This window comes from Corythoichthys intestinalis, chromosome 6 (assembly GCF_030265065.1).
Source record: "Corythoichthys intestinalis isolate RoL2023-P3 chromosome 6, ASM3026506v1, whole genome shotgun sequence".
Taxonomy (NCBI): domain Eukaryota; kingdom Metazoa; phylum Chordata; class Actinopteri; order Syngnathiformes; family Syngnathidae; genus Corythoichthys; species Corythoichthys intestinalis.
Window position 1 is genome coordinate 43,368,939 of NC_080400.1, and position 19,903 is coordinate 43,388,841.

Genomic DNA, 19,903 nt, shown 5'->3' on the forward strand with positions numbered 1-19,903 from the left:
TCACAGCGCCCTCCTCCTCAATGCAAGACCGAAGCCGGAAGTCACTCATTTTCATGGCGCGGGATTCAAAAAACTAAATAAAAATAGCGATCGCTTCCACACACATCCAAGCGGCCCATATCATTCAGAGGCATAAAATACCACGTGTATTATGAAATAAACATGCTTTTTCGTGTCACAGGCACTTTAAAATAATTTAATGTCCATTCACAACTGCAGATAGCTTCACACACACAAACTGTAAGCGTTAAAAGAAACCAGAGTAGCTACTGGTACATAAGAGCGATTCCTGGGCTAAAGATAACATAACTCTTTCGGAGGCCGAACTGAGAAGCATAAGCACCCATAATCTCACACAAACTCATCCAGAAAAATGAGAAAACTACAAATATACACTTTATTGATTGACTACAATGAGTGTGTTTAAACCTGCATTTCCCCCAAGCGAAAAATGCTTTGTTTATTCCCTTAATCCCCAGTCTCCCATTGCCCCCTCAAAAAACAACTTAGTCTCTCTTTGACGTCACCTCCGCACCCACACTCACACGCATCATCAAAATTAGATTTAAAAAATGTAAAAAAAATATAGCTTTTAACTTACAAGTTGACATAGTTTTTAATGCCTCAAAAATTTAATTTAATGCTTTAATGCTTTTTAAGGCCTGGATTTTGACAAAATCCATTCAATGACAATGCTTTTTAATGAACCGCATAAACCCTGTTTATGTTGGAAATGTATGTCTAAGTTTAATGGTCACTATTTCTGATAATTAATTATTGTTGGCCACTTCAGTACCAATCACCTCTGATCAAGTACAAACAAGTCAATTTTGAGGAATCATGGTGTAATCATTTGTCATCAACTTTTTAGTAAACACCACACAAAAAATGAATAAGATATATATACTAGTATATATATAAATAAAAATAATAACATAATTAAAAAAAAAAAAACATATATTATTGATTTCAGGTCTCTAATCTCACTTTTTCTAAGCACCTTTCCTACCTGAAATATCACAGTGATGAAAACACTTTCATTAATAAGCATGATATATATCATGTACAACTATATCAAGAATTGAATAACATTTTTGTGTACTAAGGAGTACTTAGAAATGAACCGAAGGAAATCAATCCACAAGGACAATACATATTTCGGTTTCAGCACCAAACTAAGCATCAATTAAATGTGATAAAAAACTTTTTGGACAATCAATGGAGCATAAATAAGATTAAATTTGCATTCTTTTTCAGGGAGAAAGACCAAAAAGGAGACTGTGAAAATTATCTTTAGTAGCCACTTGGTGATAACACTACACAATTAAAATTGTGTTAAAAGGCTAAGAATTACTTTCCATTTTGGCACCTAATTGTTAAAGTGATCTGACAGTGCGAATGAGGGAAAAACATTTCAAAAATTTGCAAAGTACCTAGTATAAATTCAAGCAATTAAATACAGTAGAAATCACCACGACGCTTGTGAAGACTGTAGGCTGTGCAGTTTGCTAGTTTCAAACCGCCCAACCCCGAAAAGAAAGTTTCATGATCCGATAAAATTTGAAGGAACTCATGAGTGTATCTGCTAGGAAAATTAACAGTCAGACTCGTCCAGGTTGTGCTAGTTCCACACATTAGATCGCTAACATGCTCGGCACTTTTTGATCTGGAGGCGTATGGAATGATCATTTTTTAGAAAATTGAAGGGCGACCCATCTCTACCCCTCTCTGAAAAACGAACTGGAAAAAAGAGGCCACAAGGGAAGCCAGAGGACACTTCAAATTCAGCTCAGTCTGTGGAAACCACTCGCTAGTGTGGGACAGAATTATATGAGGGAAAGGGTTGGCTGCCCATCTTGATGAGAAGATACAACACTGCATAGTCCCACTTTTGCACTGGTGATACATCCATTGTTTCTTTCTAGATGTCCTTATTACTGTGTCTTCATGCCAGGTTTCACCTGATGATTAACAATTATGATCATGACTTTTCACTTTTATTAAAAAAAAAAAAAAAAAAAAAAAATCTAAAGACAACTATATTCTCTGACAGATCTAGACAAAGTACATTCTGTGGGCCACATCCAGTTTATCCACTGTCTTTGACTGGCCCCTCAACGTGTTCATGAAGTCAAAAATAAAATGTAAACTATGGTTCAGTCCATATTTTGAAGAATAGTTGTCTGAGAAGTTAACTACAGACAGCAACTTTAGCAGCTGTATTGAATATACAAAGCATTGAAGAGGTTGCTGCATGTGACAGGAGGTTGAGTGTTCAGATATCAGTGGTGATGACAGGTGTCACCCCATGAATGAGCAAAGTGGGGCCCAGGTCATGGGTCAGCAGTTCTAGCTGGTTCAAATAAGAATTGTAGCGACGGGTGTCAGCCGGGGGGCGGGGCAAGTACAGGAAGCGCACAGCAGGTGGAGGCTGGGCTTGGTCTAGGATCAGCTGATTTACAGCTGACAGGTAGTCATCAGACAATCGCATGCTGTTGCTCGGGAATCTGTTGCCGTATTCATCTTCATCCTCCTCCTCATCCTTTCTCAGCTTCTTTTCTTCCTTGATGGCATCAGGGGACTGTGATGATTGCCTCTTTTCCAATTCACTTTGGCGCTGCCAGTGTAGTGCCACCTGTTGGTCCCAGGGCACAGGGTAGATTTGAGCTTTAATTCTTAGCTCTTTTAACAGCTGCCCTAGCTTTTCCTCCAAGCCTCTCACACTTCTCCCTTCCTCCACGCAAAGGAAGAGACGGAGTGTAGCTTTACGCCAGGATCGTACCATATTAAGAATGCAAGCTAGCTGCAGCAAGAACAGAGAGCAGGTATCCACATAGCTAGTGCCGTCCGGACGCAGTAGGTTGACTGGCCAGACGTCGACGTACACAAAACTCTTCCCTGGAGAGGAGGAGGACGCTGACAGAGCTTGTGCTCGGTCAAAACTGTTAAAATAGCGGGCCAACACCACGTTCTTCAGCATCTTGATTGCATCTGCAATGATTGCTACATATTCCTCAGACCTCAAAACCTTCCCATCATACATGTCATCATTTGCAGCCCCGCTACTGGACCGAAGAGAAGCAAAGTGGAACGGAGTAGGGCGCTGTTCAAGGTCCTGAAGGGGCCATGAAACATCTGTGAGCTGACTGGTGGACAGCTTGTCTTTTGGGACACTGTCATCGTAAAAACCCAGGACGAGAGTGTTGGGACGCATCCCACCTAAAATGTAAAGACAGAATATAATGAGTTAGTGAAAAACAATGATTTGTTTCAAAACTAAGAAAATCAATTCCGCATTACAACTCTGATATCTTTCTACACACTGAGACTGGAAAGTATCTGTCAATCCATTAAACAACATTTCATCATGAAATTACATTTATTGGTCACAGCACTAGGTGCTAAATGTTAAGATCATAAAGGGGCAGAATATCTATCCACCATGTAGCGCTTTATTCGAGGTCAGGTCATGTGTGCAGCAGTCTCAGAAGGTAAGCCCAGGCTTCCCTCGCCCAATCAACTTTATCCAGCTCCTCCAGGGGCATCCGAGGCCTTCCCAGCGTGTCCTGGGTTGACCCCAGGGCAATCACCGAGTGGGATCCAGAACACTTCACCAGGGAGGTGTCCAGGGGGCATCATTATCAGACTCCTGACTCTAATCTGAGCCCCTCTTAGCTGACTGGGCTTCTCACCCTATCTGGGGATGTAGATCGACCGGTAAATAACGAGTTTTACCTTCCACCTGTGCTCCTCCTTTACCGCGACAGATGGATAGATACTGTGTTCACAACACTGCAGACACCACACCGATTCACCTGTCGATCTCCCGTACCATTCTTCTCTCATTTGTAAAGCCTGAACTCCTCCACATTGGGAAGGACTCATTCCTGACCCAGTGAGGGCATTCCACTTTTTTTCCTGACTGAGGACCATGGTCTCAGATTTGGCGGTGCTGATTCTTATGGTGACAGCTTCACAATTGGCTGTGAACTGCTCTTGCCAGAGTTGAAAGTCACCGCCTGAAGAAGCCAGTAGAATCACATCGTCTTCAAAAAGCAGAACTGCAGAACTCAGGTCACCAAACCAGACCTTCTCAATGCCTTGGCTGCGCCTCGCTACAGTTTTCTGTCCATAAACGTTACGAACAGGATAGGTGACAAAGGGCAGTCTTGGTGGAGTCAAACCATAACAGGAAAATGGATTGCCAATACAGAAACAGATGACACTGCTCATACAGATACTGAACTACCTATACAAAGGGGTCCAGTATATCATACTCCCGGAGCACCTCACACAGGATGTCCCCAGAGACACAGTCAACACTGCTTCTCCTGAATCTGAGGTTCAACTTCCCGATAGATCCTCTTCTCAAGTACCCCTGAAAAGACCTTAACACTCCGGTCCCCTTCTTTAAAAAGGGGAACCACAACCCCAATCTACCAATCTAGACTGCAGCGTCCCTGATGTCCAAGTGAAGTTGGATAAACATGTCAACCAAGAAAACCCAACAACATCCAGTCTTAAGGAACTCCAGGTGCATATCATCTCCCCTCGGGTCCTTGCCACTTAGGAGCTTATTATTTAGCAAGGTGCCTTCACAGTAGATAAGAGAGCCCACCTCAGAGTCCCCAGGCTGTGCTTCCTCATGGGAAAGCGTGTTGGTCAAGTTGTACAGGTCTTCAACATATTTGGCCTGCCGACTAAAAAACATCCTTGAATCGAGGATAGCTGCACCCCATCTCCACTATAGACAGTGTTGATGGCGTGCTGCTTTCTCCTACTGAGATGCCGGATGGTGGATCAGAGCTTCTTTGAAGCCATCTGGAAGTCATTCTCCATGGATTTGCCTAACTTCTCCGATGGCAAGGTTTTTGCTTCAGTTACAACCAGAGCTGGGTTCCACTTGGCCTTCCAGTATCCATCACCTGAATATGGAGTCCCACAGGCCAAAAAGGCTCGATAGGATTCATGGTTCAACTTGACGGTTAAGAGCCAACTCACCAACAGTTGGTGATCAGCTCTCCCTTCACCCGAGTGTCCAAGACATGCAGTCGCAAGTCTGATGATGCGACATCAATCATCGAACTGTAGCAGCTGCACATATGGATCCCCCTATGCTTGAACATGGTGTTCATTATATACTTTCTGATGTACAGTGGTACCTCAAAATACAAAATAACAGTAATTTTTATCAGAATGGCTTTCATATCATGTTTTTAATTTTTATGTCGTTGTATGAGGATGCTATAATGTTCACCCGTTCTGCGCTTCTTATAATTTTTCTTCTTATGATTGTCTTAATGTACGCAGGCTCCTGTCTATAAACTTTGAGTAGCTTCTTAAGGATACCTGCTTCATTCATGATCATAGCTGAGCATTATGAGATGATGTACACTTTGTGAATATGGATGTGTATGTGTGTGAATAAATTGAATTAATTTTTTTCATATAATGAATCCCATTTAACATGCAAATCCCCTAATTCGTTGCAACCCTACTACAGCAACACATTAAATTTTAAAATCAAAGTAAAGCCAGAACAAACACATTTGAATCACTCAATGTAACTAACATAACTGTTAATACCTGTAATAGTAGTTGATAATATACCATAATGCAAAAAAATACGAAATGTGGAAACTTACCTTTTATGTGAGGTGATGTCTGAAAGCAAACGTCATAACAAAGATAGGCTAATTGGAGAGCAGCTCATAGCAAACATGAGCTCCTTTCTGACATACGCTTAACTCCATTTAAATTCCGGGATTTACACGGGTAGCCCTTATGTCTGAAAGCAACTTCCAGGGTAAATTGACACGGACATTAAGCGGGATGCGTTCTAGTATAATGTCCGGGACTTACCCGGGACGCAGCATGCGTGAAAGTAGCCGTTTAATTCCCGGGTCACAGCCGAAGGCTGATGACATAAATATCATGGCGGGCCGATCGTCATTTCCTCTTTCTTTGTAACAAGACAAAAAGCGGTAAACAAACATCGCAAATCAACATGGCAAACTGGAAATAGCTAAATTAAAAATGAAACCTAACAAAATTAAATTGCTACTGCATCTTAGAGACGAGGAAGAGACAGTCCATCGTCCATCTTTGGAAATGTGTGGTTTATTTTGTTGCTGATGCTGATGTAGTGTCCGGGTTATAAATCCCGCCCCATGCCCTTTCCGCAGAGAGCCTGCCGAGTCGCCAACATGGGACAAGTTGCCTTTGACACCATTTCCCACACAATCCTTCTCGACAGACTCTCCTCCCTTGGTATCACCCACACACCCCTTTCCCAGTTCACTTCCTACCTCTCCGACCAAACCCAAATTGTCAGATTCGGCCCCCATAAATCCAATTCCCTCCCTGTCTTCACTGGCGTACCCCAGGGTTCTGTCCTGGGGCCGCTCATTCACTTCCACTGTTACGCGGATGACACCCAGCTCTACATTTCCTCAAAACCAACCTCCTCCCTTCCACCTTCCTCCATCACCCTCTGTTTGGATGACATTAACTCTTGGTTCTCCTCTAACTTCCTCCTACTCAACAGTTCAAAATCAGAAGTCCTCCTAGTTGGAACGACCGCCATGCTATCTCATGTCAATATGTTCTCTATTACCATCAACAATGTACCAATCTCTCCTTCTGCTCAGGTTAAGAGTCTGGGTGTCATCCTCGACAGCCCGCTCTCCTTCCGGTCACATATCAACGGCATCACCAGATCCGCCTACTTCCATCTTCGCAATATTTCTCGTATCCTCCCTTCTCTCACTCGCCATACCGCTTCCACCCAGGTCCGTAGTCTAATACCTTCCCGGCTCGATTACTGTAACTCACTGCTCTTTGGTCTCCCAAACAATTCCCTCCAAAAACAGCAGCTCCTCCAGAACGCCTCATCACTCGGACCCCCGCCACACAACACATCACCCCCATCCTCCGTCAACTTCACTGGCTTCCAGTCAAACAAAGAATCAATTACAAGATCCTCATCATTACCTTCAAAGCACTCCATGGCTTGGTCCCTCCCTACCTTTGTAATCTACTCTGTTTAAACAATCCACCCCGTCCACTTCACTCTTCCACTATCCTCCACCTTTCCATCCCCCGTGTCCATCTCTCCACCTTTGGTTCCAGAGCATTAAGTCACTGTGCCCCCCAACTCTGGAACTCCCTACCTCCTGACCTTTGCAGTATATCTACCCTTTCACTCTTCAAATCCAGACTCAAAACACACCTGTTCACTCTTTCCTTCCCACCATGATCCCCAGCTCTGTTATATCTTTACGTCTCTTTATCGAGCTTTTAATCTTTTTATGATTGTTTTGTTGGTATTGTGATTCCATCTGTCTTGTGAAGCGTCTTTGTGTGGCTTGAAAAGCACTCTAGAAATAAAATGTATTATTATCATTATTATTAAGTGTGAAAGTGTGTGAAATTCCCGGAACATCTCTCAATGTCTGATAACCATGACACAGGTAAATCCCACACCACCTTACACGGGAAATTACCGGGATATAGGTCTAAAAGGGACTATTGAGTGCTAAAAGACTAGCTAACTTCAGCAGCCTTTGTATCATTGCAGTGCTTACCATTTCATCTTGCTGTACCTGCCTTGAAAAAGCATCGCTTGTAAGTAATATTCTTTTGTTTCATATACATAAGCATTGTGTAGCACATTGTGCTCCGTACATTTCGTTTTTTGTCAAACGTAGTCACATTATTGCACTGCTGTGAGTGGGAATGATCCCTAACAGTATGTATTATCTTTTGTATGCTAAATAATTTTTCATAATATGAAGCAAAAGAGCTTCGAAAAACTTTTTGTTAAATGAAATTCTCATGTACCGAAGTTTTCATATCTCGTGGTACTGCTGTACTTTTGCACAATGCTTTTTGCCCGTGCTGGGCAAGTACCAGCCCGTATATTTTCAGAGATTGAAGGAGGAATGCGTATAGATGTGCGAATCATTGAGTGAGCACAGTCAGATGCATGCTGTCAGTGAGTCAGTTTCATCCAGGAGGTCCAAAGGTTTGGCATTTTCTTATCCTTCATGAATTAATGCAGCCTGATCAAATGTTTTGGCATGTCAAACTTTTCCTATCGATGATTGAGAAGAAATTTAAAGGAGGATGAGGAGAGGCCAGTTTCATCGGGTGTAAACTGTCTTAGTGACAATTCTATGACAGTATATCATAATTCCCTGTTGCACAGGAAAACCTCTGGCATCACAAGTACAAATCCTGCATGATCAGGGAGCATTCAGAAAGTATGCAGGACATGTCTCATAATAGTAAATTGTTCATTTGTCTCATTAGAATGTGGAAAGTGTGCAAGCAGATTGCAAAACTTATGAGACTTATATTAATGGAACACTAACCCAGTCCAGAGATGAACAGAAGGTGTTGGATTCCATGACGCACCGAATCAGCCAGTGTTAAGTTAACGAAAGCCTTAATATTGAGATGGTCCACCAGAGATAGCCAGGAGGCATACTGGGATTGTAGAGGGTCTGAGGGCAATGTGTCTGTAAGTCAGCAGGTGGGAGGACAAACATATACATTAGTCAAACGCAAAACATACAGTATCAGTAGAGCATCATCCACAGGCCACATCTTAAGGCTAAGAAGCATGAATGGCCTGAAAATAATGCGGGTGGTACATATTAATTACAAGATAGCCTCTTCAGTCCCATCTGTGTGTGCGTGTGAATAACGGCCTCATATTTCTTAACACCAAGTGCCTGCTGAAATTAGAGAAGGGCTCTTCACCTGCTAATGAAAATATCATTCCCACTATTGTGCTCTGGTGACACTCAGACAACCTTGCGATTTTGATTACATACAATTCATTCAGGGCCAGCCCTCTGTCCAATATGAAAATAGAATATCTGTATGAGAAAGAAGGCTTCATATTAACATAAAATAAATACAGTAGATGCAAACACGACCAAAAATCCAGTTGAAAACAAGAGCCAACGCACAAATATTAATTACAGCAGTATAATGTGTCGTGCTAGATGTGCCCATTTGTCCATGACGCGGAAGTAACAGTTCTTGATTAAATATTAAAACTAGTAGTCTTGTGATTTTCTCCTAAATTTGCAGAGATTCATAGAGACTCTGAAATACAGTAACTACATTTACACACTACAATCCCAAATCAATATTCTTACTGAGATCTCCAAGTTGGACATGCCCCAGAACGTAGAGTCCACTCTTTTTAATATCATTGATGAAGGTGATGAGGCCAACACTGCTGCGGGGGTTGGAGATCATCAGCAGAATTTGAGGCCTCCAGAACTTGACGTGATCCTTCCTCACATCCAGCATCAGTAAATACTTGCGCACCTGGAAGTAAAAAGGCCTTTAAGGAACTGAAATAAAATGCTGACAATATGTTAAATGTGCCTTGTTTGAGCCTGATTGGTCAAAAAGAACCAAGAAAGATAGGCCTTGTGTTTACAGCTGGCAAGCAGGAATCCAGATATGCTGCCTATCCATGGTACTAGGTGAGTCATTCCCAAAGTGACGTTACAAAAAAGTACCACTGTCTACAATCCCTGATGGCTTTTTAACGATATGAGTATAAAGTTACATTTTCATAAGGGTATTTACTGAGGTATAAAATTATATTTTTGCTCGAGTTTAAAAAAAAATTTGGTGTTTAGGTAAAATAATATAAACAAACAAAAAATATCACTTCAATATTCACTTTAAGATAATGGTAAACTACACTCAAATTAAATAAAAACTACACTAAATCAAAGGAGTTAAAGTGCATGTGACACGAAAAAGCATGTTTATTTCATAATACACGCGGTATTTTATGCTCCTGAATGATACGGACCGCTTGGATGTGTGTGGAAGCGATCGCTATATTTATTTAGTTTTTTTAATCCCGCGCCATGAAAATGAGTGACTTCCGCCTTCGGTCTTGCATTGAGGAGGAGGGCGCTGTGACGTGTACGGGTGAAGGCATCCTCTTCACTAAACAGCTGTTGTGTATGAGGACTAAGGATTCAGCTGATTTTGCGGATTAATACGTTTATTTTTCGCATCACGGCAGCCAAACGGCTGTATAAAAATCTTACTTTATGAGGGAGAGGCGTGTGCGTCTTTTTGGAGTTTCAAAAGGTTCCCATCCACCGTGGACATTGGCCAAAACAAGCCCTACCACTGTGGGACCATTGGAGTTACGAGGAAGTAAGTAAACATCTTGTTTTGTTTTATGTCAAATACGAATACAGCGATTACAAAGTAAACACTACAAACTTTCTTTAAATAAAGGAGTACTTACGTTTGATCATTGATAGGCATATAAAAAGCTCTCCTCATGCACATTAGCTGCACGTTAGCTGCACAACAACTGCAGCTGCCCTCCTCCGGGGAACGAACTGTAAATTGCTCTCCGCCGGGCGGTTTGCCGATCCACGAAGACAATCGACAACCCAGTCATCAGGTCAAATAATCCGGGCTAGTTATGTGTGATTTTCCGCTTTGAAGACTTTGAAACATCACTCGGTTCGGGTTAGCATGTCGGCTAGCTGTCACGCCTCTTGGTTTGTTTACATTCTCCGAAGCCAGGGAAAGGAAATGACATATGTCCGATTTAGGTGTCATAAAATATCTTTTGGGAGGTGTGACAGTAGTCAGAAGACAGAAGACAGAAGTCGACAGTTTGGACCATTATGGAGTAATTTTGCCATGTCGTCCGGAATAAGTGCATTTTTATTATATCATATTCCATTTAGCACAAGACTGTTATTTGTCATCACCATTCCATTTATTTAGCAACAGGGGAAAATACTTGGATAAAAAGAAAATCCTGTAAAAATATTGAAGTAAAGAGACAGAATCAATGAATTTTGCATCTCTCTTCATCGCGTTAAATTCTTTGTGAATAGTTCCCCCTCAATGGGCTGACTGATCCTTCTCAAGCCATTTATTTAGCTATTGGGGAAAAATACTTGGATAAAAAAATATCCCGTAAAAATATTGGAGTAGAGAGACTGAAACAATGACATTTTGCGGCTCTCTTCGTCGCGTTTTCCTCGTTCTGAATAATTCCCCCTCAATGGGCTGAATAGTAAAACCGATGAGCCCAGTCACCCACTGACGTCAGCCACCTGTTGGGGACGCTAGAGCCCTATAATGGTAGGCGTGGCTAACCGGCAGATTAAAAGACTAATTTCTCGTCATCTGCGCTTTGCTAAATTTTTGTATATAGTCGAATCGTCTCAAAATATGATTCTAATTCACATAATAATGCTATTTAAGACTTTTTTTCTCCTGTCGTATGCTCTTTAAATTACATTTTGTTTATACTGAAAACTACCATCTTATCAGTCTTCATTTATTTTCCCTTTGGCTTATCCCCTTAGGGGCTGCCACAGTGTATGATCCTTTTCCATGTCAGGCTTTCTTCTGCATCCAGCAGCCTTCATATCTCTTATCACTGCATCCATCCAACCTTCTATTTGGTCTTTCACGCCATCTTTTGCCAGGTAGCTCCCTCCTCAACATCCCTTTACCAATATACTCACATTTTCTCCTCTAATTGTGCCCAAATAATCATAGTCTGCTCTCTCTATCATTGTGTCCAAAAGATCTGACTTTGGCTGCTGCGCTGATGAAACCACATTTGATACTGTTCAACCTGGTCACTCCTTGAGAGAACCTAAAGATCCTCATTTCCGTGACCTCCACCTCAGCTTCCTGTCTTTTTTCAGCGGCATTGTCTCTGATCTGTACATCATGGCTTGTTTCACCACTGTCTTATAACTTTGCCCTTCTTTCGTTCATTTATTCAGAGACAAACAGCTGAAATCTTACTTGACATCTTACATTTAGGGCACAACCACTAATATAACATAACTAATATAACATAACACCCTCGATTTCAAAGTTCACTCTTATTACTCGATAAGACATTATTTTCACCTCCAACACACTCTTAACCAATTATTATTATTATTATTTTTTTAAATAACCCTTACTCAATTTCTGTTGCCATCAACACCATAGTAAATCAATTTGAATCCTGCTCTTAAAGTGCATGTGACACGAAAAAGCGTGTTCATTTCAAAATACACGTGGTATTTTATGCTCCTGAATGGTATGGACCGCTTGGATGTGTGTGGAAGCGATCTCTATATTTATTTAGTTTTTTTTAATCCCGCGCCATGAAAATGAGTGACTTCCGGCAACAGTCTCGAGTTGAGAAAGAGGGCGCTGTGATGTGTACGGTAGACGGAGTCCTCTTCACTATACTGCCGTACTGTTGTATGAGAAGAACTAAGGGTTCAGCTGATTTTGCGGATTAATACATTCATTTTTCGCATCACGCCAGCAAAACGGCTGCAGAAAAATCTTGCTGTATGAGGGAGAGGCGTGTGCGCCTTTTTGGAGTTTCAAAAGGTTCCCGTTCACCGTGGATATTGGCCAAAACTTGGCTGGTAAAAAGCTCTCCTCATGCACATTAGCTGCACTTTAGCTGCACAACAACTGCAGCCGCCCTCCTCCGGGAAACGAACTATATATTGCTCTCCGGCGGGCGGTTTGCCGATCAGCGAAGACAATCGACAACCCAGTCGTCATGTCAAAATTTCCGAGCTAGGTATGTGTGATTTCCGCTTAGAAGACTTTGAAACATCACTTGGTTCGGGTTAGCATGTCAGCTAGCTGTCACGCCTCTTGGTTTGTTTACATTCTCTGAAGCCGGGGAAGGGAAATGACATATGCCCGATTTAGGTGTCATAAAATATCGTTCGGGAGGTGCCACAGTAAAGGTGAAGTCGACAGTTTTGACCATTATGGAGTCATTTTGCCATGTCGTACTGAATAAGTGCATTTTTATTATTTCTTATTCCATTTAGCACAAGACTGTTATATGTCATGACCATGCCATTTATTTAGCAATTGGGGAAAATACTTGGATAAAAAGAAAATCCTGTAAAAATATTGAAGTAGAGAGACAGAAACAATGACATTTTGCGGCTGTTTTCGTCGCATTTTCCTCGTTCTGAATAATTCCCCCTCAATGGGCTGAGTAGTAAAACTGATGAGCCCATTCTCCCGCTGACGTCATCCACCTGTTGGGGACGCTAGAGCCTTATAATGGTAGGCGTGGCTAACCGGCAGATTAAAAGACTAATTTCTCGTCATCTGCGCTTTTCTACATTGTTGTATATAGTCGAATCGTCTCAAAATATGATTCTAATTCACATAATAATGCTTTTTAAGACTTTTTTTCCTCATGTCGTATGCTCTTTAAGCCTCTAAACCTTACTCCACCTTCTACCCTGCAGACACGGTGAATTTATCTTTCTTCTGATTATCATGTAACTGAACTCCCTAGCTTTTGTGTTAAAGTGCCCACATTCAAAGTGGCCATTTTTAGATATGGAGGCTGTCCGTTCCTCTTCTCTTTTTTTTAGCTGAGAAACCATTATCCAACTCTCCTTGATTTTTTGACCCACAGAAGCTGAATGTCCATCAACGCCATGTTGGTCAACAGCGTTGGTGGCGGACGTTGTTATTCCGTATTGTTTTAATATTGCTTATCAGAACTGGTAGAAAAAGTGCTGCACTGACATATTTGTGTTTATTGGGTTACACTTTCCACACACGCATATTCTGGTAATACAATCCTCATTACCAACTAAAAGGTTTTTTAAAACTCAATCCTAACCTCATGTAAATGGCCAATAAACTTCTATTTATGAAGTCAAGCATTTGCATGCCTTGATCTTAAAAGTATAGTTGAGTCGTGACAATCTCTAGCGTCTTTTCTTATTAATAAACATCAATGCCATTTTGAATGGTGATTTGTCTAGATCAGGGGTAGCAAACTCCGGTCCTCGAGGGCCCCTATCCAGCTTGTTTTCCATGTCTCCCTCCTTTAAAACACCTGAATCAAACGATCAGCTCATCAGTAAGCTTTGCAGGAGCCTGATAATGATCCCTATTATTTGAGTCAGGTGTTTTGGAGGAGGGAGACATGGAAAACAGGCTGGATAGGGGCCCTCGAGGACTGACGTTGGCTACCCCTGGTCTAAATGTTTCCCGCACTTGTCAAAGTCAGCTGGGATAGGGCAAAGCTCACCCTCAAGGCAAATGAGTGTAAGCGATTGAAAACAAAGGGACAGATAGGATTCATTGTTGTTTACCGCTTCACAGTGAGCATTTCATACATATGCCATTTATGACTCTGGGGAGTGAGCAGCTTTTTAATGCCTGGGGAGGAGTTTGGAGAGTCATTGGTTTCTTGGGCAAGGTCACCTCAGTCCAGGAGTTTACTCAGTCCCCATACGCCACTAGCAGTTGGGGAATGGCTTTGGATCTCATCACGAGAACTAATTAGAATTTCAAAAATTTATTTGACTCAATGTAGTGTCTACAAGTATATCTTTTCATGGGACAACACTGATAAAAATGACACTTTGACATGATGAAAAGTAGTCTGTGTGCAGCTTATATAATAGAGTTAATTTATTTTCCCCTCAAAATAACTCAAAATATAGCCATTAATATCTAAACCCCTGGCAACAAAAGTGTGTACAACCCTTAAAAACTACGTACATCCCTAAATGTCCAAATTGAGTTCTGCTTGTCATTTTCCCTCCAAAATGTCATGTGACTCGTTGCAGGAGTGCTGTCAGCATTGTTGCAGAGATTGAAAAGGTGGGGGGTCAGCCGGTTAGTGCTCAGACCGCACACTCTACATCAAATTGGTGTGCATGGCTGTCACCCCAGGAGGAAGCCTCTTCTGAACGTAGTTTCTAAGGGGTGTACTCACTTTTGTTGCCAGGGGTTTAGATATTAATGGCTATATTTTGAGTTACTTTGAGGGGAAAATAAATTAACTGAATTAATATAAGCTGCACACAGAATAATTTTCATTGTGTCAACGTGTCATTTTGTCAGTGTTGTCCCATTAAAGGTGTACTTAAATATCTGCAGAAATGTGAGGGGTGTACTCACTTTTGTGATACACTGTACATGTACACATATATACATTATACACAATGTGTGTGGGTGCGTGTATAGGTATGTTTGTCAAACAACATAAATCATTAGCATACTATTTTCCTTATATTTCAATACACTAGAAATAAAATATATCAAATGTTAAAATTGATAAAACTTGTATTTTTGTTTTCTTTTTGGCAAGTGCTTACTAAATTTGATGCCTGATACAGGAGTCAAAAAGCTGGGAAAGGCATGCTTACCACTGTGTTACATCACCTTTCCTAATAACAGTACTTTAGCATTTGGGAACAGTGAACACAAACTGTTGAACTGCGGCTATGAAGGTGGAGTTCTTTCCTATTCTTGCATATAAAACTTTGTTCAAGATTCTGGTTCTCGTTTTGTCGGTTATGCGCGTCATAATGTGCACCAACTTTTTAATGTGAGATGGGTCTGGAATTGTGGCAGGCCAGTCTCGTACTCACAGTCTTGAACTACGAAGCTATACGATTGGAACAAGCACAGAATTTGGCTTGGCATTGGTTGTTGAAATAAACAGAGATAGATGTCTCTGAAAAAGGTATCGTTTTGGAAAGCAACACAGTACAGTGATCGCTCACAACTTCGTGGTTCAGGTTTCGCAGCTTCAGTGCATCACGGGTTTTTTAAAAAAGTATTCATCAAAAAATAAAAAATAAAAAAAATACATGTTTCATTTTGAGGAGCAGGAGACCTGACGCGGGCTTTGTACTATCATAACCTCCCCTATTACGACCGACAGAAGAGTCCAAAAGTGACCTTATCCCATGAGCTGATTGGCTGCATACTATCGCAACCTCCCCTATGCTGATTGACGAACCATAGAACAAATTAGAGTGGATTTATCTTGTGAGCTAATTGGCTGCACACATCACGGCCTCGCCTAGACGCTTACCTTGTTCCATCTCTCCAATCTCACAGGTGAATTTCAACGAGAGGACTTCCCGGGTCATATTCAGTGGTACTTTTCTCCGTTTCTACCAACTTTGAGAGCACCCAAAGCCCACTACAAACCTCCACAAATTCAGGGGGAATTTTTAACTTTTTTACCTGTTTTCTTACCCTAAAATGGACCACTCTATCCCTGCCAGACACCTCCAGGACCGCCGAGGGGATATACAACATTACTTTTCACCATTTTTACCTGCTTTGTGAATACCTAAAGCTCGCTACAAACCTCCAACACCTCACAAAGAGTTTCAAAAACTTTTACAGACAAATGGAGCTCTCTATCCTCTCCAAACACCTTCTGGACCTCCAGGGTAATTTTCAGTGGTACTTTTAACAATTCTTACCCACTTTGAGAGCACCTAAAGCCTGCTACAAACCCCCAACATCTCTGGGGAAATTTTAACTTCTTTTTTACCCACAAAGGAAGCATCATATCCCCGCTACATGAACACTTCGCTCGTGAGTGGACCTACACGACATTCAGGAGGTCTGCCAAGCTTCCCAATGCATCACGCAGGTACTTTAATTAAACCCTACTTCGCGGTTTTTCACTTTTCGTGGAAGGCTCTGGTTCCTATTAACCGCAAAAAAGGAGGGATCACTGTACATGTTATTCCATGTGTCTTCACAGTTGTGCCTGCAGCCATGATACAGCATAAGTATTTTTGCTTTGTATCCATCCATCCCATGGTTACCAAGAAAGAATTATATGTTGTGTTCACTTTAATGAGTGTAACTTCTACTATTTCAAGTAAAGTATCAAAAAGTACCGAATAAGTACATAAATATGAAAAGAATGAATGAGTAACCTTTTGAGTAACTGCTTGTTTTTGTTTGATTTTTTTAAACATTTTTTTTGTTCTCTTAGAATAAACTTATCTGTATGAACTGTTGTTATGATGATACTAATACAATAACTAATTGCATAACCACATTAAGCCAAAGAAATACAAAAAAAAAAAAACTAATTAAAGAGAAAAGAGAGAGAGAGAAAAAAAAAAACAGTAATGAAGCATCATTTGTCCAAAGAGCTTGAGTGCTCTGCGCTCCATTAGAGAAAATGGTTCTAAGTTTGAGTAGTGAATACTGTAGTTTGTTCATAGTTACTAATATGAAATTAAAAGGATCATACCTCCAGTTTTCCATGGTCAATCGGTGCCAAATAAAAACTCTGATAGAGTTTTAAATCCACAATTTTGATTCATGTTGAGGGCAGCGCCCTATGTCAAATACTTCATTTGGTACGGTGCTTTACAGACAGCTTTACAGTGATTGAACAGGCTTGTGTGATGATAGAATGGCAAGCTTGCGTCTGATTGGTCTAGTGGAGTCATGTGATTAAATATTGCAACGTCTCATTGGTGAAATCAGAAGCGCTACTCTTGGCAATAGCACTGCTAGCAAAAAAAAAAAATCTAATATGTAGAATAAAGAGGAAAAATGTAACAACTCTTGTGTAGCCCAAAGTAGTGGAGTAAGAGTAGCATTTTTGTCTTCACAAATCTACTCAAGTAAAAGTAAAAAGTATGGCTTAGTAAATCTACTCTTAGAAGTATATATTTTCTCAAAAATGTACATGTAACGCATTTCTACCCACCAATGCTCAATGGAGGCTGAGAGAGATCAAACCCACCTAAGAACACTCCCAGACACATTAAGCACAATTGTCTAAAATTTAGTCATAATCCGCCCAGCCGTTTTGGAGTCTATAAGGAACGAACGTACACAGACACACAAACACTTTCCGCACACACACGTACTAGGTTGCATTTATATACAAGTATAGATTTAACATGAATACGTATAACCAGTAAAATGTATGAGGAATGTTTTTAATGTTTTTAATTTTTAAAAAATGTTATTTCACACAATTTTGTCTTGCAGTTTTTGATGCAAAATGCTACTACCTGAAATTAATCAGCAAAGGAGTTGTTTTTGAAGTCTTAGCTAATTTTAAACAGAAATGGCCTCAGCTACGGGAAATTAAGCTACATCCATGCAAAAATTCACCATGGCAACTCTACTAGGCAACATAATTCTATTCAATACACTTGCATCAAAACAGTTGATTACAAATTATTCACAGTCATGCTCACATCCCCCTAAATTAAATACTTTTAAAAAACAATTAAATAAACCGTTTAGGGAGGGGGAAAAAAATATTTTAATTGCGCCTTCCTTGATATGGCAATTACTACTTAATCAGTAGTAAAGGCTATCAAGGGTATTTTGCTACAAAACATTCTTCAGAGCACACTTTTGGTGTAAATAAGCAAAATAATAATGTGTTGCAAATTCAATTGAATGAAAGGAGTGCTGATAATGATTGATCCCAGAAGTTGTAGATATCAGCAATCTCGTTGAATGCTTGCTTGCTTGCACATTTAGGATTCAGCCATTTCCAACCATAATTCGATGACATCAATTCTATTTTTTTTTTTTTTTGCTTTTATCACCAAATAACCAGCAATAGTTTCAGAGGTAGAGAGCAACTGCCTCCACTCATCTAATCATTTGTCTTCTTTATCTTCCCATTTTCTTCTGTCTTCTCATCCATCAGGCTATCATCATTTCTGTCTTTTCAGCCTCATCCATCACTTCATTTGCTCAATCACTCATCCTCTCTCCATGCTTATATTCTGTCTCCATCTATTTCTTTACTTGATACCATCAGCGTCAGTTTGCCTTTTTCGTCCTATGTCTTCCCTTAACACTGTTGTCAGCAGCTTGTTATCTCATAGTGGTGTTTTTGTTGTGAGCGTTTCGGTCTCCATTCCTTGCTGCAATACCATCCAGCTGGCACTCATCGGGTACTGTTGGAATTTGACATATTTACCATGGTTACAAGCAGAGTTGGTTAGTAACGTGTCACATGTATTCCGTTACATTTACTTGAGTAACTTTTTGAGAAAAATGTACTTTTAAGAGTAGTTTTACTAAGCTATACTTTTAACTTTTACTTGAGTAGATTTGATGGGGGAAAAAAAAAAAAAAAACGCTACTCTTACTCCACCACTTTGGGAGATACAACAGTCGTTACATTTTTCCCTCTTTATTCTACATATTAGATTTTTTTTTTTTTTTTTTGCCAGCGATGCCAATTAGCTGTAGCAGCCGTAGTAGTAGCAAGTAGCTCTACCGATTTCACCGATGAGACATCGCAACAATAATCACATGACTCTATTATACCAATGAGACGCAAGCTTGCCGTTCTAGCTTCACGCCAGCCTGTTAAATCATGTGATGTCTGTAAAGCAACGTAAAAAGGAGGAAGTATTTGATATGGAGAACTGCCCGCAACATGACCCGAAAGCACGGATTTTAACCTCTCTCTCTGTTTTTATTTTTCACCAATTGACTACGGAAAACCGGAGATAAGCTCTTTTTAATTTCAAAATACTGTAGTAATTATGAAGGAACTCTTCACTATTCAAACTAGGAAATATTTTCTCCACCAGAGGGCACTCATGGTCTTTGGACGAATAATGCTTTATTTATGTTTTTTTTTCTCTCGTCGGAATTCAATGATTTTTTTTTTTTTTTTTTGTAATTCTTTGGCTTAATGTGGGTATGTAATGGATTATTGTACATTGTCATTATAACAACAGTTCATATAGATATCTGTGCTCAGTATAAAAATATAAGCAGTTACTCACAACTTAGGGGCAGTTTACATGGCGACTCTGCTACACAAAGACGCAATGACTGAGTTGCGGACTCGCCTCGCGTGCATATGGTGCCGGCGAAGACGGAAGGTGAAAACGAAAAATTCTGAATCCTGCCTCCAAAGTGAAAGAATCCGATTGCGGGGGGTTGAGGGGGGCTTCCTCGGCATGCATATCAAAGGCTCCTGCTGCGTGAGACCGCGCTGTTAACGTCAGCACTCGTACACGTCACATTGGGCGTGCGCAGCGCTGCTACTAAACATTAAAAACAGCAAATATGG

At 40.7% G+C, this 19,903-nt stretch overlaps 1 protein-coding gene across 2 annotated transcripts in view; it reads right to left on the bottom strand.

The window, feature by feature from the left end:
- Positions 1-646: 646 nt before the first annotated feature.
- Positions 647-19,903, bottom strand: part of zgc:153039 (uncharacterized protein LOC767698 homolog) — an 81,788-nt gene continuing 62,531 nt past the window's right edge. For both annotated transcript variants that reach the window (XM_057838002.1, XM_057838001.1), the window contains 3 exons: positions 9,171-9,345; positions 8,376-8,522; positions 647-3,219 (listed from right to left, as the gene is read on the bottom strand). In XM_057838002.1, the coding sequence (XP_057693985.1) occupies positions 2,276-3,219; positions 8,376-8,522; positions 9,171-9,345 (1,266 nt within the window). In that variant the 3' untranslated portion in view covers positions 647-2,275. The remainder of the gene's footprint in view (positions 3,220-8,375; positions 8,523-9,170; positions 9,346-19,903) is intronic.